Raw genomic sequence first — 23,846 nt, 5'->3', positions numbered from 1 at the left:
ACAGTGGCTAAATTTTAAACTCTTTTAATGTTTTTTAAAAACTTTAAGCCAGTTGATGAATTCAAACAGGCATTTTCATCATGTACTGACATTTGCATCATTCACAAAAATTACCAAGTAATCCATTTCATATAATTTAGCTGTGTCCACAGAAAGCTGCTATTTGTCTTTCTTAGACAGTCATATTACTATGGTTACTTTAGGTTTCTACTCCATGAATAAATCGGATTAGCATGGCCTTGTTGCTGGAAGAAAAACTGAAAAAAATCCCAGGGCTTTTGAGGAACATTCCTTATTTTATGGATGTTGGAAGGTTAGCAGCCATCTCTGTTTGTCCAGAGTTTTTGGCATTGATGCTCTACATTTTCTTTGACTCTTGAGGTTTTTTTTTGTTTGTTTGTTTTTCTTTTCTTGGGTACTTAAGTTTTATTTTATGATTGGGAACCTCATCTTTAGTTTTGAAGGAATTTTATTAGGCACATCTTGCCAGTTCTTTCGAGTAAGGGAACATTTATTATTAGTTTTAAATTTAGAAATGTCTTTAAGACTAGACAATTCAGATCAGGAAACATGTGCATCAGAATGATGAAAATAGCATCCCTGTTTGAAGGAATGGAATAACCTGTAAAGACTTCTCATCACAATGCTAAATTAGGAGTTTTAAAGGTTAGTAATTAGATATTTTGCCTTATTTGATCAGAGTTTTAACTTAGTTAATGTAGGATCAAGCCAGTTATTGTTCGTTACAAAAACTTGATAGCTCAATGTTTTTACTATCTGAATAATCTTGTCAATTTCTGATTGTGGGGTGAGTTACTATTTTTTGCTCTAAGAAAATCTCCTTCCTGAGAAGTGGACTGGATTGCACCAAAACCACTGAGTAGCAGTGAGGTCAGAAAGCTTTTGAGTTCCTTCCTGATAGAGGTTTATGTTTGCCCGTCTTTCTTTACTGCCTCTCGGCAAGAAAAGGGAGTACTTTTTGTTTTGTTAAAACAATGTGAATTTAGCTCAGGAAATGCAAACCTGTTGGCTCTTGCAAGTTATTTGACTTCATTGTGAGAGGAGTACAGGCTTTGTCTTGTCTCCTGTTGGGTGTGTACTTTACTTAAGCAGTGTAGTCCGAGTGAAGTTAACATTTAAATCTCCTTTCTGTGAAGTTCAGGAGAAATGAGTTAGTAATATGGTAGGATCGTGAAAGGTTTAGTTAGTGTTACTGTAAAATTAATATTTATATATGTAGTACTTATGAGGATTTGGAGTGTGGGTACTGTTGAGAACTTTAGCTAAATCTTTACATGACTGGGTCATGTCATAGCATTTGTCTATGTATATAAATAACTTAATGCATGTGAAATTTGTTATTCATATTCTTTACATTTTATTTTAAAATTATGGAACACCTCATGAATTTGCATGTCATTCTTGCACAGGTCCATGCTAATCTCTATATTGTTCCAATTTTAGTTAATGTGCTGCTCAAGCAAGCACTTAGACTCTTAATAGCTATGTGTTTTATAGCTATCTTTGATTTAGCTTTCAGTTCAAGTCATTTGATGATAAATAGGTTTTGTAAACCTTAATTTCCTAATGTGTGCAATGCCTACTTTTGTATTAGGATTACATGCATGTAAGACACCTGTTTTCCTGACAAATGGTGATGTGTGCCTATAGTCCTAGCAGCTTGGAAGCCTGCAATGGGAGGGTCCTTTGAGTCCAGCTGTTAGGCCAGCCTAGGCAACATATTGAGACCCCCATCTCCAAAAAGAAAAAAACCAAAGTAGTTGTTCAATAAATGTTAGTTGTCATTATTATCAGCATTGTCCTATGGATGATCCAAATTAGGCAGTGTATTGCATGATTCTTGCTTTAAAGGAGGCAAGAATTTCATATTTTAAACAATTAGAGAGCAGGCCTGGCACGGTGGCCTGGCACAGTGGCTCATGCCTGTAATCCCAGCACTTTGGGAGGCCAAGGCAGGTGGATAACTTTAGGTTAGGAGTTTGCGACCAGCCTGGCCAACATGATGAAACCTCATCTGTACTAAAAATACAAAAATTAGCCGGGCATGGTGCTGGGCGTTTATAATCCCAGCTAGTTGGGTGGCTGAGGCAGGAGAATTGCTTGAACTCAGGAGGTGGAGATTGCAATGAGCTAAGATCACGCCACTGCGCTCCAGTGACAGAGCAAGACTCAGTCTCAAAAAATGAAAAATAAAACAATTAGAGAACCACATGATGAGGAATGCCAAGTGAAGACAGTGAGCCACATTCAGTCACAGGCCTGTTCATTCATTTCCTTAACATGGGAGATGTGAAAGAGGAGAGAACAATATGGGCCGGAGTTCTTAGAAGGACTTCATATGGAGGAGGTAAGACAAATATAACCCTTGAATGTAGTTGGCATGCCATAGTTTAATAATGTAGGTCGTATTACTAGTGATTCTAGGAGCAACACTCTATGTGTGAGAGAATGAGTTTGTGCATTAAGGAACTGAGAGGAGAAAAGGTGGAATAGGCTAAGGGGGAATCAGGTAATGGTCATTGAATGGCAAGATGAGGAATTTGGATTTGAATTACCATGTAGAACATTGTTCTTGGAGCTATACAAAATAATTTTACATAGTTGTCCTCTCTACCCACTAGCCTTTAAAAAAAAGACACTAGGCCAAGTGCAGTGCCTTATGCCTGTAACCCCAGCACTTTGGGAGGCTCAGGCAGGTGGATCACTTGAGGCCCTAAGTTCGAGACCAGCCTGGCCAAAATGGAGAAACCCCATATCTATTAAAAATAGGAAAGCTAGCCTGGCATGATGGTGGGTTCCTGTAGTTCCAGCTACTCAGGAGGCTGAGGTGGGAGAATCACATGAGCCCGGGATGCCAAGGTTGCAGTGAGCTAAGATCATACCATGCCACTGCACTTCAGTTTGGGCCACAGAGCGAGACCCAGTCTCAAAAAAAAAAAGGAAACTAAAGAGTTTATTTTCATTTCCTGATTGTGTTATCTCAGAGAGAGAGATATATATATAAATATATATAAATGTTTAATTTATATAATTAAATATATAAATATATAAAATATACATTTACATATAAATAAAATATATAAACATAAATATATATTTTATATATTTTAATTATATACATTAAATATATATTTTTTGAGATGGAGTCTTGCTCTGTCACCCAGGCTGGAAGGCAGTGGCTCGATCTTGGCTCACTGCAGCTTCAGCCTCCCGAGTAGCTGGGATTCCAGGAATGTGCCACCACACCAGGCTTATTGTTTGTATTTTTAGTGGAGATGGGTTTTCACCATTTTGGCCAAGCTGGTCTTGAACTCCTGGCCTCAGGGGATCCACCTGCCTCGGCCTCCCAAAGTGCTGGGATTACAGGCATGAACCACCACATCTGGCCTATCCCAGATATATATTAATGTTCACTGCTACCTATTACAAAATGGAGAAAGAAGAGTGCGAATATTACAGTATAATCGACTTTAATCTAAGGCCAAGTATAAATAGTAAATTAGTATTTGAATACATATTTTATCGATACATATTATTTGACATTCTAAGATCTCTGAGATCAAGATGTTCTTAACATTTACTGTCATCCAAGTAGCAGATGTGATGTTGTCATTGTCTGCACTTATATGGACTTGGTCATAGCTGTTACTATTGTCATAACAGTTGACAGTCAAATTCTATGTACGGTTAGTACCACACGGTTTACTTGCCATTTCACATGTTACTTAAAAATTTACGCTGTGATTCAACATTGAAATGAAAACAAAACAAAACAAAAAACAACCAAAACAGCTGTATATGAAGAAGGCATAGAAGCAGAATGGCAGGGTATAAACTTGATTTTATATGAAGCCAAATATTTTCCTTTGGAGGAATGTTTGCAGTTTCAGATTTTCTTGCAAAACTATACTCAAGTGCTTTATGCAACCCAGAAGGAAAGATACCCATAGATGTATTAAGCTGTGTTAAGTTTTGTTACTGAGAAACATGTGAAAGAATTGCCCATCACATGCCAGATAGTGCACCTGGAAGCAGGGGAAATTGCTGTATTCCCCAACATAAATGAAAAAGTTCAGAGCTTTAAGAAGCTAGTGTGACTGACTGATTTATATGTCTCCTAGGACTGCCATTAAGACATTGTGTCATAGTTTAAGTGGCAGCAGTTTTCCTTTCTTTGTAACTGATGCCACCTTAGATTTAGTCAAATTTAATATTTACCTCTCTAGTTCTGATGATAGCTGGTTTAGAACACATTGCACTACTAAGTTATCAAACTCATGATTGTATAAAGACAGGCAAAGTTTTTAAATAAAGAAATTTGTTAAGGTGCAAAGATCAAGATCAAAATATAAGAATAGGCTGGGCGTGGTGGCTCACGCCTATAATCCTAGTGCTTTGGGAGGCTGAGGCAGGTGGATCACTTGAGGTCAGGAGTTTGAGATCAGCATGGCCAGCATGGTGAAACCCCGTCTTTACTAAAAATACAAAAATTAGCTGGGCATGGTGGCAGGTGCATATAGTCCCAGCTATTTGGGAGGCTGAGGCAGGAGGATCACTTGAACCTGGGAGGCGGAGGTTGCAGTGAGCTGACATCATGTCACTGCACTCCAGCCTGGACGACAGAGTAAGAAATAAATAAATTAATTAAAAACAATGTAAAAATACAAGAATAAAATATTTGCATTTTTTTGCATTAGATATTCTTGCCTTTTTTTTTTGTCTTCTGAGATACAGCGTGGTATAGTGCATCCCTTATTAGCAGTAGCTTTGTGTAAAATTACTTAACCTTTCTGTGCCTCAGCTTTGTAGGACGGGCATAATACCTATGTCACAGGTCTGTTACGAGGGTTCAGTGAGTTAAATTAGTTAATACATGCTAAGTGTTTTTTTTTTTTTTTGAGACGGAGTTTTGCTCTTGTTGCCCAGTGGAGTGCAGTGGCATGATCTTGGCTCACGGCAACCTCCGCCTCCTGGGTTCAAGTGATTCTCCTGTCTCAGCCTCCTGAGTAGCTGGGATTACAGGCGTGTGCCGCCATACCCAGCTAATTTTGAATTTTTAGTAGAGACGGGGTTTCTCCATGTTGATCAGGCTGGTCTCGAACTCCTGACCTCAGGTGATCCGCTCACCTTAGCCTCCCAAAGTGCTGAGATTACAGGCGTGAGCCACTGTGCCCGGCTACATGCTAAGTGTTTATAGTAGCACCTGGCTAAAAGTAAGCAGTGTATATTAGCTATTACTTTTTACTTGGATTATTTTCTGTGAATCATAAATGCTAATTGTTATACAGAATAATTTCCAATGAAGATGTGGTTATCCCATTGTTACCTTCTTGACGCTAGTTTGATATTAATATGCTACTCATTCCCCCTCTCAATTATTCCACCCTCTTTTTGGGTATATTGATGTTGATCTTTTAGAAAATTATGTGATTTATATGAGATACATAGATTCATACCACTTTGGTACAGTAAAATGGGAATTAGAATTAGTTTGGAAAAAATTAATATTTAATTTTTCTAAAAATTACATGCTTGCAATTTTAGTTTTTGCCAAGGCTAAATCTGGATACCTTTTAGTTTGATAATCAACTCTCCTAGTGCATAGGCAGTGACTGTATTTGACAAGACTCATAACCTGAAAGTCTGCTGGTCTCAGCAGGGTAGGGTTCCATTTCTAGCCTATGACTATAGCCTATGACTACAGCAGAATGACTGTTGATGCTTCTTCGAGGACTTTAGAGAGATGTTTCAGTTAGTTATTTCTAGTTGTGTGATACTTTAGTGTTGCATTGGGCCCTCAGCTGTTGAAGAACATAAGATACAGTTTCTCTTACAGCTGGGAGAAAATATAGACTATCTCTCTGAGACATATTACTAACTTAATTTAAGCATAATCTTAGGAATAATATAAATTAAATTTCTTGTTGCTGAATTAATTTCAAACTACTTTGTTTTCAGCACTCATCTATAAAAATCATTGTGTCTCAAGTTGGGCCAGCCAGTTGTTTAGATTGAGTTGTACTTGCAAATTGGTGTTTTGTATTTTGTCTTTGTGCAAAGCAGTATAAAATGATAGGGTGAAGATGTTAAGGCTGAAGGGGTTGTAAACTGATTTTGTATTAGCTGGAAGTTAACAATTTAGGTTTTTTCATGATTTAGATTAATGAAGAGAAAACATTTCATACTTTATACCCTTTGGAATTATTTAATAATTGAGAAAATTCTAGCCTTAGCCGTACTTCTTTTTAAATAAACCCAAAGTTTTAAATATGTTGATGTTATCATTGGTTAATTACATGATTGGAAACTTACTGTCAGTGAAAAATGATACACACTAATGGCATGTGCAGGAAAGCTTAAAATAGCACATCTTCATGTCCATACAAATTCCCTGGACTCCTTATATGACCTACTTAATGCATTGCCTACAGAAAGAAAAACCTGGGGAACTTTAAGTGTTCATTAAGGCCAGAATATTACATTTAAATGTTTTATATATTTGTAGTTTTACTGTTATCTCTTATTTCTTTCATAAGTAGGAAAGGTATTTATGAATTATTGAACTTTTTGAACTTTTCAAAGAGAAATAGATTTGGCATTTCAGAATGTGTCTGATAGTCAATACCTTGTTACTTGGAGCTTGTTTGTTCTTAAGAGTAAAAAAAATGCAGGGCTGGGTGCAGTGGGTCATGCCTGTATTCCCAGCACTTTGGGAGGCCGAGGCAGGTGAATCACGAGGTCAGGAGATCAAGACCAGCCTGATCTCTACAAAAATTAGCTGGACGTGGTGGCACCTGCCTGTAATCCCAGCTACTCAGGAGGCTGAGGCAGGAGAATTACTTGAACCCGCAAAGTGGAGGTTGCAGTGAACTAAGATAGCACCACTGCACTCTAGGCTGGGTGACAGAGCAAGACTGTGTCTCAAAAAAAAAAAAAAAAAAAGCAAACCTCAGGCCTGTTTATCCAAGATGCTTTCTTTTACTTACTCTTTAAATGTATTTAGGTTTACTTTTTGACTGACATGTTTGTGGTTTTTTTGTTTGTTTTGCAAATATAGAGCTGCCAAATGCTGTTAAATCAACTGAGAGAAATCACAGGCATTCAGGACCCTTCCTTTCTCCATGAAGCTCTGAAGGTTAGTTTCTAGATCTTTGTTAGTTAGGAGGTTTAAAAGCAGCTGTTTATATTATAGTTATGGCAGTTCAAGCTATTTCTATGCCGAAATTAAAGCACATATAGGGACAGAAGCTCTACAGGTTAAATTACTGACCCAATATCTTCAACATGTAAATTTTAAGGGGCTGGAGGAGATTTGCAGTTGGGGCCACCCTGCAGGGTAAAAGAGATTTAAGAAATGTCAACCCATTTCACTGTATAGGCTTTATGGTTCCTGATCCAAACCAGCAAACTAAAGAATATTTTGAGTCAGGGAAGTTCGAACTGCTTATCTGATATTAAAAAAACTGTTGTTGCTCTTAAGATGTGATAATAGCATCATAGCATATATATAGATATAAGATGTGGATAGATATAGATTTGGCATTTCAGAATGTTTCTGACTTTATATATATATATATATATATATATATATATATATACACTTTGTATTATATATACACTTTGTATTATATATATATTTACTTAAGAGTGTGTGGATATATATACATTTTTTTTTATTTTTAATTTTTTAGAGACGGAGTCTCACTCTGTTGTCCAGGCTGGAGTGCAGTGGCACAATCTTGGTGCACTGCAGTCTCTGCCTACTGCATTCAAGCGATTCTTCCACCTCAGTCAGCCTCTCTAGTAGCTGGGATTACAGGCCTGCATCACCACACCCGGTTAATTTTCGTATTTTTGGTAGAGACGGGGTTTCACCACATTGACCAGGCTGGTCTTGAACACCTGACCTCAAGTGATCCGCCCGCCCTGGCCTCCCAAAGTGCTGGGATTATAGGTGCAAGCCACTGCACCTGGCCTTGGGTTATATTTTTAAAAGATACATTCTGAAATGTTGACCAATGAGATGGTAAGATGCTTAGGATTTGCTTCAAAATATCTGAGAGAGTATAGGAGTTTTAGAAAAAATAAGGTTATGACTAGGTGACTAGGTAATTATTGAAGCTAAGTGTTGGGTACGTGGGGTTCTGTTACTCCCTTTCCTGGTATATATGTAAGAGCTGTGTTCTCGTAAAAAGATAAAAATAAGTATGATCACCACTACAAAATAGGTAACTGCTTGCCTTTTTTTTTTTTTTGAGATAGGAGATAGGGTCTCACTCGGTTGCTCAGCCTGCAGTGCAGTGGCGTGATCTCAGCTCACTGTAGCCTCTGCCTCCTGGGCTCAAGCTGTCCTCCCACCTCAGCCTCCCTAGCAGCTGGGACTCACACCTGGCTAGTTTTTGTATTTTTAGTAGGGACGGGGTTTTGCCAAGTTGCTCAGGCTGGTTTCCAATTCCTGGACTGAAGCAGTCTGCCCGCCTTGGCCTCCCAATGTGCTGGGATTACAGGCATGAGCGCCTGGCCTGCTTGGCATTTTTAATGTAGGGCTGGCTTCATTTAGAATGTCTATGTTAATTGCCAACCCCCTTTTTGACACATTGTGCCTTAGACTGTTCAGAGAAATCATGAGTAGTAGTATCCAAAGCAATGAGAACAAATCTCCATCGAGATTTTATTTTTGTTTGGGTGTTGTGGGAAGTCAGAGCATGGAAGCTCCCTCCTGTAATGAGGTGTTTGATAGATTAGATGCTTTGAGCACATTAGACCTACTGTCCACCATAGTCTCATAATTCTACCCTAGAATTCTGCCTATAAGTACTCAGTGTGTCACCAGGGTAGTACGGAGTTAATACTCAAAACTAGTTTTAAATTCTATGATGATTACTTTTGAAATTTTCTTTTCTCTTTCTCCCATAGGCCAGTAATGGTGACATTACTCAGGCAGTCAGCCTTCTCACTGATGAGAGAGTTAAGGAGCCCAGTCAAGACACTGTTGCTACAGAACCATCTGAAGTAGAGGGGAGTGCTGCCAACAAGGAAGTATTAGCAAGTAGGTTCCGTATACCCTGCTTGGCCCTTTGCTGAACTAGCAGAAAATAAGAAACCAAGTGTATGTGAGTTCCCTGTTAATCACATAAGCCCCTTGAAAGTAATAGTAGTAATAGTTTATTATTGGGCCATTGCTGTGTGGCAGGCACAATTCTAAACACTTAAAAAATTTCATTCGTTCATTTACCCATTGTTTAGCATTTATTTAGTGAGGACCAACTATGTGCCAAACACTCTTGAATCCCTACCCACATGTAGCTTATTTTTTAGTGGGAGAAGATCAACAAGTAAATAAATTATGTAATATATTAGAATGTGATAAATACCATGGAGGAAAAGGACAGAATGAAAGAAATGAAAAAGGAGTGATGGGGACTGGATTTCTAATGGGATGGACTTTTAAGAATGCCCAGGGGAGGTAAGGGAGTAAGTCATTTGAGGACCTAAGATAGGAGTGCACCTTAGCTTGCTCAGGGAACTGCAAGGAGGCCAGTGCTAAGGCTCAGTGGGTGAGGAGGGCCGAAAGGGATGGGGCGTGGAAATAGGAGGTGGATCATTCAGAACCTTCCTAAGTCCTGGCTTTTGCTGTGAGTTAGGTGGGTAGCCTTTGAAGAGTTGGAGCAAAGGAATAATATAAACCAATTTTCATTTATCATCATTCTGACGGTGGTGTTGAGAACAGAATGTTAGGGACGGGGTAGTGATGAGTATGGGTCAGATCAGGGAGCCCAGGCCAAGCTGCTATGGTGGAGGGTAAGCAGTGCTGCATTCTGGCCCATAGCTTGTTTTTTGTTTTTGAGTCAGAATCTTGCTCTTTCACCAAGGCTGGAGTGCAGTGGCATGATCTCGGCTCACTGCAGCCTCTGCCTCCCGGGTTCAAGCGATTCTCCTGCCTCAGCCTCTCAAATAGCTGGGACTATAGGCGCATGCCACCACGCCTGGCTAATTTTTTGTATTTTTAGTAAAGACGGTGTTTCATTGTAGTAGCCAGGATGGTCTCGATCTCCTGATTCTCATGATCCGCCCTCTTTGGCCTCCCAAAGTGCTGGGATTACAGGAGTGAGCCACTGCACCCAGCCTGGCATATAGTATTTTTAAGGTTAAAGACAGTAGGATTTACTTACTGAGGAGAGAGAGGAGTTAAAGGTGACTCAACATTTTTTTTCCTAAGCTACTGGAAGGATAGAGTTGCACTTCACCAAGATGGGAATCACTATAGGTGGAGCAGATTTGGGGCAACAGATGAAGAGATCAGTTTTGGGGATATTAAGTTTGAAATACCTGTTAGACATTCACGGCAAAGGTGTCAGAAAGACAGTGGTGACCCAGGTGCACGGTTCAGAGGAGTCCGGGCTGGAGGTAGGTGGACTTAGAATCATAACCTATAAATGCTGTGTAAAGCTGTGAGACTGAGGAGCTCTCAAAGGGAGTTGGTATAGGAGAAAGAAAAGGGTTCCGCAGCTTAAGCACTGGTTGCTCAGTGTTCAGAGGTCTGAGGAGGTGAAGAGTGCCTGGGGAAAGCCAGGAGAATGGGACTCTGGAAGCCAAGGAGGTTTCTGGGAGGAGAGACTGAGGAGTGGACATTTGGGCTGTTAGCAGTTTTGAGCTATTCTGAATGATGCTGCTGTGCGTATTCTCATATGTTTCTCTTGGTACATACTGCAACTTTTTTTTGTCAACATTGTTCTTTTTGAAACTCATCCATGTTGAGGGTTATAACTGTAATTCATTCATTTTCACTGGTGTGTAATATTCCATGGTCTGAATATACCACATTGTGTGTATTTGTCTGTAGGAAATAAGAATAAATAAAAGGTTCCTCTTCCAAAGCTTTCTTCTTAGTTCATTACTAATAAGTTTCTTCAAAGGTTAATTTGCTTTAAAGCTTTTGCTAATAATCTTAAAGTAGCTGTTAGTCATAATAAAGAAATAAGTGCATCCTGTGTTCTTAGTTATTACACTTTATTTATTTACACCCCCCATCCCCACCCCCCGCCCCCAACCAGCTAGTTCTTACACTTTAACCTAGATATTTGCCATGATATGCCTGGACAAGCCCAGTCAAGTCTTAGGTCATAGCTTATTCCCCTTCATTATTTGGAAATGTTATCGCTTCTCTAAGCATTCCTCAAATTACTTCCTCTTTTGCTTTGTTCTCCTCTGCCTTTACTTCATTAGAAAATTTCCAAGTTTTTAGCCAACCAGGTCAGGCAAAGAATGTGAGGTCCTGTTCCAGCCAATGGAAACTGGACACAGCAGTGGGACGATTACGTCAGGTTATGAAAGTTTTAAATGTCCCTCTCTCCGTGTTCAGTGGTGCTTTCGTGGCAAGACGGCCAGCGAGTTGCACCCTTCCTGCAGGAAGTAAAACTAGCCTTGCTCACTAATCCATTGTCTCGGTGTGGATTTTTCCCGATGTTATAAACCCGTTTCCAACGTGTCTGTTGACTTTGAGGTTGTTTTCAAGCTTTTACTGTTATAAACAAGCCTGCTGTGAGCTGTTGGGATTCATGCTTCTTGTCCTTACGTGCAAGAGTTTTTTCAGTTTATAAACTCAGTGATGTAGCTGGTAGGTATTAAGATATGCTTATCTTCAAAGGTAATGACAGTATTTTCCAAAATAATTTTTTACCTATTTATGCTGTTTTTTTTGAGACAGCGTCTTACTCTGTTGCCCAGGCTGGATTGCCCTGGCATGATTCAGCTCGCTACAACCTGCCCCTTCCAGATTAAAGTGATTCTCATGCCTCAGCCTCCCAAGTAGCTGGGATTACAGGTGCCCACCACCACACCCAGCTAATTTTTGTATTTTTAGTAGAGACAGGGTTTCACCACGTTGGCCACTCTGGTCCCAAACTCCTAACTCCGAGGTTCCTACTGCCCACCTCTGCCTCCCAAAGTGCTAGGATTACAAGCCTGAGCCACCACACCTGGCCTATATTCTGTTTAACAGGGTTTGAGAGTGACCATTGCTTTAAAATTTATCTTACATTGGGAAATTGTTGTCCTTCCTTTTGAATTGAAATACTATCTCAGCTTCCTCTCTTGGGTCTTACATATGCTAATAAAAACATTAGGTTAATTAACAAAAGAATGGTGAAAGGCAGAGGGGAGAATCAAAGGGCTCATCTTAGGAAGGTGGAAATTTTTAAAGAGCTCTGTTATAGTTTTTCCTTAGCACCGAAAGCATTTGCATGATCTGTTGGGTTAGTAAAGCTCAGTTCAGAGTTAGTGTCTATACCTGTCAGTACCCATTTGTAGCCCCCTAGGGCTACCAGCATCAGTCTCACTGGCCAGCTATGTTCTGGGCCTTGCCACCGGGGAATCTCCCCATAGCCGGAGGCAGTATCTTTCTCTTACAGATAGAACAGTTCTTATTGGCGTTTTGTTCTTGAGAGGGTGGAAAGGGAACATGTCTAGACTCAGCCCATCTCTGCACTGCTGCAGTACCCCCATATTAACTTATATAAGGGATTTCTTCTGATTGGCATTGACATGCCCTACTTTAATGCGCCCTTCAAATTTCCATAGTGTCATGCCCGATACGGGGATCCCTTTAATAGGCCAGGTTTCCATTGCTCTCCTGCCTGATCATGTGGCCACTGGTCACTGCCCACTGCCTATAACTGAGTAAAAACCCTAACACAGGGGCTTTTACCGCTGTTCAATTCTTCCATCACTGCGAGAAAAACAACATGCAATCAACACACCCAGCGGACTTGTTTTTACCTGCTTTGATCCCAGTGGCATGCTTCCTTCCAAATAGGTTGTTGTCCGTTCACCTTGGAACTGCCATCTGTAAACAAAGCAGTTCTTTGTTGGGCTGTTGGGAACTGTTTATTGGGAAACTGTCCAAGCGTGGATATGATCCAGCAGCTCCTCACGCAGTTCCAGAGTCAGTTCTAGGGGAAAAGAAGCTCTCTGCTACCTGGGGAATGCAAAGACCTCCTTGCATTTTCCAGGTAGCAAGATCCTGTATAAACTATTTCCATTTTATTATGGAACTCTCTTGGGCACTGCCATCCTCATTAAATTGTTTCTCTGACAGCACACAAAAAGACAGCATGAGAATTTCAGGTTTCAAGATGATTTTATGTCCTCGATTATAGGTAGCTTCAATTAATGTCTCATAGCAAGGTAATACATGCCCCTCAAGTGGTAATTCTCTAGTCCAAAGTCTCAGTAGTTGTTGCTGGGAGGCATTCACAGGGTTTTGCCATGAGCTCTGGTAAATGCTCCGTGATCAGTTTGTCCCTACCAGCACATCAACTTCTATATTGTATAGGCTTGGGGAATCTTTTTGGTTCCCATTTAGCACATCTAATTATTGCTTGAAGGACAAGTTTACATGCCTTCTGTTTCACAGGAGTAGGTAGAGGGAACATTCTACAGGCAGATACAATATCCATCTCCATACTACAATAAAGTAGAAGTGATGGCACTACTTCACATGAAGCAGTTACAGACATGCCAACTCTCCTATAAAATTTTAACCTAATTCCATCAACCCTTACATTCCTAAGTATAGCCTCCATTAGGACTTTATTAACAGGTTTTGGAATCACAGTGCATTGGGCTTCTGTATCACAGAGCCCCAGAAAGGTTTCTGCTTCATGTCCTGACCCTTTTACCACTGGTGTACATAAGGCTTTGGGTCCCCAGCAAGGGATTGAACCAAGGAACTCTTGCCTGTTTGTCAGTCTTTATCTTGATTAACCTGCCTCAACATTGACCCACACAATTGTTGGTCATCTTTCTCTTTGGAGTCTCTGTCTTTCAGCTTTTAAAGTTTCTCCAAATTGGGGTAAATGCAAGAAACTTGTTCGAAGCCCTTTAATGTTGGTTAATCAGCAGAGGTTCCCTTTTGTCCATCCACGTTTGGTAGTACTATATTAAAACCTTTAATCAGTACCTTTAATTGAAAAGACTGTACTTTCCCCACTGATCTGCAGTATCAATTCTACATTATCTCAAAATTTCTTTTTCTCCTTAGTTTCACCTCATCAATGTTTTCTTTACTTACTTCCTTAATAATCCTTTAAACATTTCCACCTTTGTCCTTTGACTTTTCCCATCAGCATTTCACCATTCTCCTGTTAATGAACCTTTTGTTTTTATTAGCATCTGTAAGACCCATGAGAGGAAGTTGAGATAGCAAATCTAATAAGGCTTCCAGAACTTTCTCAGTTTTGCTATAGTCATGTTTTATGAGGGGTCCACACTGAAGGGGTGTCCTTAACCACAGCATGACCTGGGTAATGGGCATATTCAGTGATCGAATATCCCTGTCATGATAAAGCCAGTGTCTATTTCATTGAGTATCCATTTTCAGTTCTTTTGTGTGTATTTCTAGAAGTAGAATTGCTGGGTCATATGATAATTTTATGTTTAACTTTTTGGGTAACATTTCTAAAAGAGGACTGTTTATTTTTTTAAAACTGCAACGTTATCACACTTTAAAAATAATCTCTTAATTTCATCAATAATCTCTTAATCTCATCAAATACCCAGTGTAGAAATTTCCCTGGTTATCTCATTAACAGTGTATCTCATTACAGTTTTTGTAAGAACAATGATCCAAATAAATTAGAACATTAAGTATGTTTGAAGTATCTTTTAAGACTCTCTTTATCTATAAATTCCCCCTTTTTTTCTTGCAGTTTAATATCCAAAGAAATCAAGTCCTTTGTTATGTCGGTTTTCACACATTCTGGAGTTTGGCGATTGTATTCATGTTTCAATGGATTTTTCTGTCTCATGTCTTTCCTATAAACATAGATGCTTATCTGGCATGACTGAGTCATAGATAGTGTTGTGTGTCTATCTTCTGTTGTGTTAGATTGAGAAGCATATAATGTCTGGTTGCCCTCTTTGTGCTGTTAAAATCATAATTGTATTTGGGTATCGTCAGCTTAATTCATAAAGTTTCTCACTTAGCATTTTCAGCTGTGGTTGATTGTTACCTAGATTCTTTATTTTGGTAAAAGTAAATGACAATAGAATGGTAATATTCTATCATAATTAGGATAATTGGAATAGTTCTAATGATAATTGGATTATTTACTTATTTATTTATTTTTGAGAACAAGTCTCCAAGTCTGTCGCCCAGGCTGGAGTGCAGTGGCGCGATCTTGGCTGACTGCAGCCTCTGCCTCCCGGGTATAAGTGATTCTCTTGCCTCAGCCTCCCGAGTGGCTGGGATTTACAGGCACACACCACCACACTTGACTAATTCTTTTAAATGTTTTAGAGACAAGGTTTCGCCATGTTGCCCAGTCTGTTCTTGAACTCCTTAGCTCAAGCCATCTGCCCAGCTTGGCCTCCCAAAGTGCTGGGATTACAGGCGTCAGCCACTGTGCCTGGCCAGTTGCACCGTCTCAAAATCCCACCAACAGTGCACAAAGATTCCAGTTTCTCCACATTCTTGCCAGTCTTAATATTATTTTTTGATAGCTATCTCCATGGGTGTGAAATACTGTGGTTTTGATTTGCATTTTTCTGATAATTAGTAATATTGAGCATCGTGTGCTTATCGGTCATTTATCTTGAGAGAAATGTCTTCAGATTTTTGCTCATTTTTGAAATCGCTGTGTGTCTCATTCAGTTGCAGGAGTTCTTTGTATGTTCTGTGTATATATCTCTTATCAGATGCATGTTTTACAAAGATTTTCTCCCTTTCTGTGAGTTATCTCTTTACTTCTTGATGGCGTCCTTTGAAGCCCAAAGGATTTTTTAAAATCTTTTTTTTTCTTTGGTTCCTTATGCTTTGTGTGTCATCTAAAATTCTGTTGCCTAATCTAAGGTCATGAAAATTTACACCTGTGTTGTCCTCTAAGAGTTTTATAGTTTCAGCTCTCATCATGAGAACTTAATGCATTTTGACTTAATTTTTGTGTGTGGGGCTAGGTAGGAGTTCAGCTTTATTGTTTTGCATGTGGTGTCCAATTGTCACAGCACCATTGGTCGAAAAGATATTCTTTCCCCCTTGAGTTGTCTTAGTACTTAGGTCAAAAATCAATTGACCATAAATGTGAGAGTCTATTTCTGGACTATAAATTCTATTCCACTGATGTATATGTCTCCTTATGCCAGTAGCACACAGTCTTGATTACTGCAGTTTTACAATACTTATGTTTTTTTCTTTTTTTTTCTTTTAACTGCTCCTGTAGAACAGGGCTATCCCATAGGCAGTATGCCCAGAGTAGCTATAGATTTATTTTGGGTTTCCGTTGTAGGTGATTATTATCTGTGAATTATGACAACTTTGCTTCTTATTTTCCAGTCTTTATATTCTTAGAGAGAGAGTCTCACTCTGTTGCCCAGACTGGAGTGCAGTGGCACAATCTCAGCTCACTGCAAGCTTTCCCTCCTGGGTTCAAGATTCTCCTGCCTCAGTATCCTAAATAGCTGGAATTACAGGCATGTGCAACCATGCCTGGCTAATTTTTGTATTTTTAATAGAGACGAGGTTTCACCATGTTGGCCAGGCTGGTCTCAAACTCCTGACCTCAAGCGATCCACCCATCTTGGCCTCCCAAAGGCCTGGGATTATAGGCGTGAGCCGACAAGCCCAAAAGTTCTTACTGCCTGGCTAGAACTTCCAGAACCATGGTGAATAAAAAGCAGTGATAATAGATAGGTTTGTCTTAGTCTTGACTTTAAAGCAAATGTATTTAACATTTCTCCATTAAATACAAAAGTTTGCTATGGGCTTCTCATGGATACTTTTTCTCAGACTAAGATTATTTTTTTCTCTTCCTATTTTTATCCCGAAAGAAAGTTGAATATTATCAAATACATTTTCTGTATCTGTTAAGATGATTTTTTTTTCTTTTAACTGTTAAGATAGTGAATTTTACTGGTCCATCTAGTATTAACTCAATTTTTTTTTTCCTGCAGTAAACTCAACTTGGTCTTAATATGTAATTTTTTTCATATATTAATTGTGTTCTATTTGCTAATATTTTGTTTAGGTATTTTGCATCTGTGATCATGTGTGAGTTTCACTTTTTCTTTCCCTTACTGTTCTTAACTGGTTGAGGAGTATATCCCTATTCTCTGAAATATTTTGTATGAGATTGAAAATATCTGTTCCCTGGATGTTTGATATTTCACTGATGTTTTGTGATAATAGAGACTATTTAACCCATATGTGTGGGATCTACTTTTGACTTTGTGGAATGAGAGTACAGAAGACGGTATTTTATTCATTTGATTTTTGCAGCTTGTTATTTCTGTACTGTGGGCTAGTCTAAGGTTCCAGTGTAGCTGAAGTTACTCATTTGACTCTGCTATACAGTAATAAAATTGTTACACAGATGAGCCATTATTGTAGTGAAAGCTAGGGAGTATGTCTTTACCCTTTACTTATATGACACAAGGGCAGTGTTTCCTATATGTAGACTAACTAAATTTCTGTTTATCTTACAGAAGTGATAGACCTTACTCATGATAACAAAGACGATCTTCAGGCTGCCATTGCTTTGAGTCTACTGGAGTCTCCCAAAATTCAAGCTGATGGAAGAGATCTTAACAGGTTACTGATTTAACTTATAATCCTTACCCCCACATTTGTGTGTATGTCAAAGGCAATAGCTCTGTGAATGCCACTCAGAAATAATTCTGCTAAGCACCTGAATGAAATTTCTTTTAGGATAAATTTTGAATTTGCATTACCTTACTCTTTGGTTCACTTTTGAAAAAGCCAAACTGAAAGGGGTCTTATTGCAACCTGTGTCTTTGAGTAGAAGTGTGCCAGGTGTTTTAGTTCACAGTTACTAGGGTAAATTAAAAACAACCTAGTCCAGGTATCTGATAAATGTATATTCTCTTTTATAAACTTTGAGGGTTATGCTGTTGCATATTTTTAAATGAAAGTTATTCAACTACCCTGCCTCATAAGTGATCAAGGAATCTATTTTTTTGAACTTGTACTAATTTGGTGATTGTTTGGTACTGTTCACCAACGTCCAGTTCCAGTGGTGGCCTATCAGTTTCTGGACATGTTTATTCCCTCGCACTGCTGAGTTGTTTGTTTCAGGGAACATAGGGCTGTGTTTTGTGTCCTGGGCAATTTGGAGCTCTTATCTTTAGCACAATGTCTCTCCTGCACTTTTCAATGGCAGGATCTTAGATAGTATGCTGTGTTGAAATCTAAAACTTCTAATATGGTAGCCTTAAACAGTCTTGAGTTTCAACTTATCATGGACCTTATTAGTAATAATGTCAGTTAAGGAAGGATTAACATTTTTATGTTAAAGTCTTGCTTTTCATTTGCATTACAATTTTATAGTTACTTATATAGCTAGGGATTATCCAGTAAATGCTTTTTCTGGCATTTTGAATTATCCATGAAAGGTTATAGCATCCTCCATATGCTGTATTATTCTTTAACTACTTTCTTTTTTGATGTATGATATCTTGCGCAACATAGGATGCACGAAGCAACCTCTGCAGAAACTAAGCGCTCAAAGAGAAAACGCTGTGAAGTCTGGGGAGAAAACCCCAATCCCAATGACTGGAGGAGAGTTGATGGTTGGCCAGTTGGCCTGAAAAATGTTGGCAATACATGTTGGTTTAGTGCTGTTATTCAGGTATGATATTTTTAAGAGATAACTGTGTTTTTTGGAAGTAACTTTGTAATTTATTAAAGTGAAATGTAGAAACATAGCTTTCAAAAAATTAAAACTAGATCTATAAAACTGGGGAGTTTTTCCTGTGGCATTATTGTGTTTTGGATTTAGATGCTCTGATGTCTAAGTTGGGCAGTATTAAAAAAAAAATCTTCTGTGATTGTAAATATATTGAATAGGTGTTTTGGATAAGCATTTAGTGAACACTATATTATAGCAGTGAGAGTGAATAAGAAGAAATCAGTTGTTGAAGGCTATCATAGCTATCCAGGTAGGTGACAGTGGTGGTCTGGAGTAGAGAAGTGTCAGAAGTCATGGAAGGAGAGAAGTGAATGCATTCTTGAGGCACTGAGGAAATCACATCTATGAGATTGGTGGGCAGTTGGATACAGGATATGCCTGCAGCAGTTGAGTAAGGCTCTGAGGTTTCTAGTTCGAGTAACCAGGTGGATTATAGTGCCATTTGACACTGGAAGAGAAATAATTTGGGTGTGTGTTAAGAATGGATTTTAGTTCTTTTGTTGTTGTTGTTGTTGTTATTTGTTTGTTTTTTTGTTGTTGTTGTTGAGATGGAGTCTCTAGCCCAGGCTAGAGTGCAGTGGTACGATCTCAGCTCACTGCAACCTCCGCCTCCCAGGTTCAAGCAATTTTCCTGCCTCAGCCTCCTGAGTAGCTGGGACTACAGGCAAGCGCCACCACAACTGGCTAAATTTTGTATTTTTAGTAGAGACTGGGTTTTACCATGTTGGCCAGGCTGGTCTCCAATTCCAGACCTCCATTTGCATTACAATCTTATGGTTACTTACATAGCTAGGGATTATCCAGTAAATACTTTTCCTGGGATTTTGAATTATCCATGAAAGGTTATAGCATCCTCCATAGTGCTGGTCTCCCAAAGTGCTGGGATTACAGGCGTGAGCCACTGCGCCTGACTGCCTTGCTAATTTTTTAGTAGAGATGGGGTTTCACCATGTTGGCCAGGTTGGTCTCAAACTCCTGACCTCAGGTGATCTGCCTGCCTCAGCCTTCCAAAGTGCTGGGATTTCAGGTGTGAGCCACTGTACCCGGCGCAGTGTCTTTATTTTTTAAATGTATTATTTATTTAGTTATTCATTTGAGACAAGATCGCACAATCTTGGCTCACTGCAACCTCTGCCTCCTGGATTCCAGGGATCCTCTTCCCTCAGCCCCCCAAGTAGCTTACAGGCATGTGCCACCACGCCTGGTTAGTTTTTGTATTTTTAGTAGAGATGGGGTTTCACCATGTTGGCCAGGCTGGTCTTGAACTCCTAACCTCAAATGATCCACCTGCCTTGGCCTCCCAAAGGGCTGGGATTACAGGCATGAGCGACTGCACCTGCCTTAGATATGCCATGTTTGAGGTGCCAGCGTCTGTGTATGCTGTGGTCTTAACTACCATTCATTAAATTCACAGAGTGCCCTTTTGTCCTTTCATCACATATCTAGCAAATCCTCCAACTTAAATGAGTTGAGTTTAAGGAGATACCATGTAGGCAGATAATTATATGAATCTGTACTTCAGAAAAAAGTGCTGGGCTGCAGCTACAGTTTTGGAAATCAGTGCCATATAGATGGTAATAAAACCAAGGGAGTGAATGAATTCACTAGAGGGTAGTGGCTTTCTAGAAGTGTCAGTCAGGCATCTTAAACTTACATTGCTCCAATACAGCCCTTGATGCTTACCCCAGCAATCTTCTCCATCATGGTACATGGCACCTACCCAGTTGCTCAAGCTGAAAAATGGAATTCTCCCTTTCTACATCCAGCTTCTATGTGCCTGACACTGTCTTAGGCTCTGGTGAAACAGCAGTGACTAAAACAAAACAAAGACCCTACTCTCGGCCAGGCGCGGTGGCTCACGCCTGTAATCCCAGCACTTTGGGAGGCCAAGGCAGGTGGATCATGAGGTCAAGAGATTGAGACCATCCTGGTCAACATGGTGAAACCCCATCTCTACTAAAAATACAAAAAATTAAATGTGAACACTCCCTGGTTCACATCCCCCTCAGCCTTAACTCCTGTGGAGGGTGGACAAGAGCCAGCAGATGCAGAGGATAGGTGAGTAAGGCTTCTGGGACAGCATGAGCAGACAGCATAGAAAGTATATCAGAGGAGTTGACCTTAACAAGGAAAAGGGCAAGGGAGTAATAGGCAGGGAGGAGGAAGAAATGATAACTGCATATTAGAGTTGAAGTGGTGTCTAGTCTTTTTTTTTTTTCCATGTCTGTGAAAGAAGCAGCCATTTTTTGAGACAGTGGAGAAGCGACAGAGTCAGATTTTAAGGGGAGTGAAAGTTTGAAATAGTTGTTGGAGATGGTGGGAAAACCAGTTGGCACCAGAGCACAGTAGTAGGATTTCCAAAAATTTGAAGGTCTTCTTGAAATTGTTGACTTTAAATGAATAGTGATACAAAAATGTTCAGTTTCTATCAGTAGTTTCTCTTGACAGCATTCTGAACCTCTTACATGGAAAACTCAACCCATTTAAGTTGGAACATTTGCTGGGTATGTGATCAAAGGACAAAAGGGCACTCTGTGAATTTAATGAAGGGTAATTAAGACCATAGTATCAAAGCTAGATGGAGAAAGAAATGAAGATAGGAAGGAGAACTGATGGTTAGGGGACCAGGAAAGAGATCAATTTGCTTGGGCCCCTACTGAAGTCAAAGAACAGGTATCCTGCGGATAATTGGACAGGTAACACGGAAGACAGTAATGGTTCCAGAGTGAAATTTTCTGACCCCTATGTGATCTGCGAACTAATACATTTTAGGTGTTGGCTTATTTTGGGTGCAGCCTGGGATATGAGTGTACATAGAGATGGAGTGGGAGAATGTGTCACTAGACATGGGACACCCAAGAAGCGGAGAGATCTCCAGGCTGGATGGATGCAAGGGCTCTCAGCAAACAGTTGAACACCTGCTCTATGTCTAGCAGTGTTCTAGGCCCTTGATGTAGGAGTGAACAAAACAAAGACAGCTGTGCCCACATGGAATGTAAATTTTCGTGAGGTGAGATAGAAATGAACAGTAAACTAAAAACTAACAGAATGATGAACTAGCTAAATAAATTGTATAATACATTAGACTGTGATTGGTCCAGTAGAAAAAAGAGCAAAGTTAGGAAGATTAGAACTGCAGGAGGGTGTTAACAGGTTGCAGTATTAACTGTGGTGTTCGGTGAGCCTCACTGAGGTGAGGAAGGGGGATGAGACTGGCAAGGGAGTGAAACAGGCAGCTACTGGGACAAAAATATTCCAGGTAGAGGAATGCATAGAGCAAGGGCTTCATGGTGGGGATGGGTTTGGTGTGTTCAGGGAACATGCTGGAGTCCGATTGGCTGGATGCTAAGAGCAAAGGGAAGGTCACTGGAGATGAAGGTCTGAGTGGACAGGGAGTCTGTGAAGGTCCCCAGTGCCAGACTGATGAACTCTGGCTCAAGTATTAAAAGGCTCGCTCTGGCGTCTGTGAGGAGATCAGGATGGAGGGGCAAGAATGCACAGAGACCCATGGCTGTCATCCATGCAGAGTGATGGTGACTTGGACTGGACTGGTAGCCCTGGAAATAGAAAAGAGTTGGGTTTCTTAGTATATTCTCAAGACAACACTGACAGGATGTCCTCAGGGATTGGATGTTGACCAAAGTCACCTAGGAGGATGTCAGGACTTGGGAGAGTGAGGAAAGCTATTACCAGATGACAGTCTTCAGTGAATTAGGAGCTTTATTTTGGTCATATTAGGGAGGTAGTTATGAGGAGCTGCATGGCAAGTGTGAGTTGGTGGAGGGAAGTTCTGGAAGCAGAGAGACCATATACAGTTATGCAAGTGAGCGGCAGTGGGAGTTGGATTAGAGCAGCTGATGGGGCGCTGATAGGGAGAAAGCAGTTAGGTTATAAAGAGCACCCAGAAGCAGAGGCCAAGGGACCTGTTAGTCATTGGATGTGAATGATTAGGAGAAAGATTCAAGGATTTTTCTGCACTTCTAAACTTTGGTGACTGGAGGAGGATATAATGAAGTGATGCAGAGAACACAGAAGCAGCAGCTGTTAGATAGAGAATAAGTTGAGAGATGTGAGTAGTATTAGCTCACATTTACTGTGGTTTTTAAGAACAATGGCATCTTTGGGGAAAGTCCAATTTTCGTGATGGCGAAGAGGTGGAGTTAAGTGGCCAAGCATGTAAAGCCGTTTTTCTCACAGTGGAACAGAAACTCGAGAATGTCACAGGGTAGCCAGCAGGATAGGAATGCAGGTGTGTCAGGTAGACAGGCGAGGTGGAAGAGAAGAGAGTGGCTCAGGATAGAGCTCACCAGCCAGGTCCTGGCTCCTGAGAAAACTTTGGTGCAGCAGCATGACCCGGTTTTACACTCCAGTCCAGGTGAACACTCACCCTGTTGGCTGAATCCCACCATGGCTTGTGTTAGAGTGAAGGAAGCCAGAGAGGTGCACATGGGCTCTAGTCAGGTACTGAAACTTTGATTCTTTGGTTGACATTAATAAATATACCTGAGGCTTTTAGAATATCAAGAATGTGTTTTATTTAGTTCTAATTGCAAAGTTTTGCCTTTTATCTGCCTAGGATGCTGCTTCAAGATTTCCACCATGCAGGCCTGAGAGAGTTTTCATTTGAGGACCATGTTAGGATGAGGAATTATATATTCATACAAGAGTTTTTTAAAAATTAACTTATGAAAGATATTCATAATAGAAAAATGTGATTTGCAAATAATAAAAGGAATCCCTCTCTTCAGTTCTACTAGCCAGAGATATCTGCTGTTAAACTTTTTAAAAATACATTATTATGACAAAGAGTGGAGAATAGTCAACACTGCTGTACTCACCACCTGGCTTAAAAAATTAATGTTTCAAATTTCTGTTCTGTTGAGTCCCTGTTGTGACATCATCCCTTTCCCCCAGACATAACCACACTTGTATGTATCCCCAAACAATATGTAGTATTGTTTTACATGTTGTTAGTCTTAATATAAGCAGTATAATATTTTTTTTTTGAGACCAAGTCTCACTCTGTTGCCCAGGCTGGAGTGCAGTGGTGCAATCTCGGCTCACTGCAACCTCTGCCTCCTGGGTTCAAGCAATCTTTCTGCCTCAGTCTCCCGAGTAGCTGGA

General features: G+C 40.0%; 1 protein-coding gene and 1 non-coding gene across 11 annotated transcripts in view; one reads left to right on the top strand and one right to left on the bottom strand.

Moving 5' to 3' along the window:
* USP28 (ubiquitin specific peptidase 28) overlaps positions 1-23,846 on the top strand; it is a 78,387-nt gene that overhangs the window by 17,757 nt on the left and 36,784 nt on the right. For all 10 annotated transcript variants that reach the window (XM_064375430.1, XM_064375429.1, XM_064375428.1 and 7 more), the window contains 4 exons: positions 7,079-7,156; positions 8,938-9,070; positions 17,500-17,605; positions 18,503-18,662. In XM_064375430.1, the coding sequence (XP_064231500.1) occupies positions 7,079-7,156; positions 8,938-9,070; positions 17,500-17,605; positions 18,503-18,662 (477 nt within the window). Of the gene's footprint in view, positions 1-7,078; positions 7,157-8,937; positions 9,071-17,499; positions 17,606-18,502; positions 18,663-23,846 lie in introns of those variants that run through there.
* On the bottom strand, positions 1,386-1,488 carry LOC135274660 (U6 spliceosomal RNA). The gene has a single exon (XR_010342449.1). It is a non-coding gene; the product is annotated as a U6 spliceosomal RNA (small nuclear RNA).

The sequence above is a fragment of the Aotus nancymaae genome, unplaced genomic scaffold, assembly GCF_030222135.1.
Source record: "Aotus nancymaae isolate 86718 unplaced genomic scaffold, 86718_ANA_hifiasm-v0.15.2.pri h1tg000012l, whole genome shotgun sequence".
Classification (NCBI taxonomy): Eukaryota; Metazoa; Chordata; class Mammalia; order Primates; family Aotidae; genus Aotus; species Aotus nancymaae.
The sequence above is the reverse complement of the archived record's forward strand: the minus strand, read 5'-3'. Positions and strand labels throughout refer to the sequence as shown.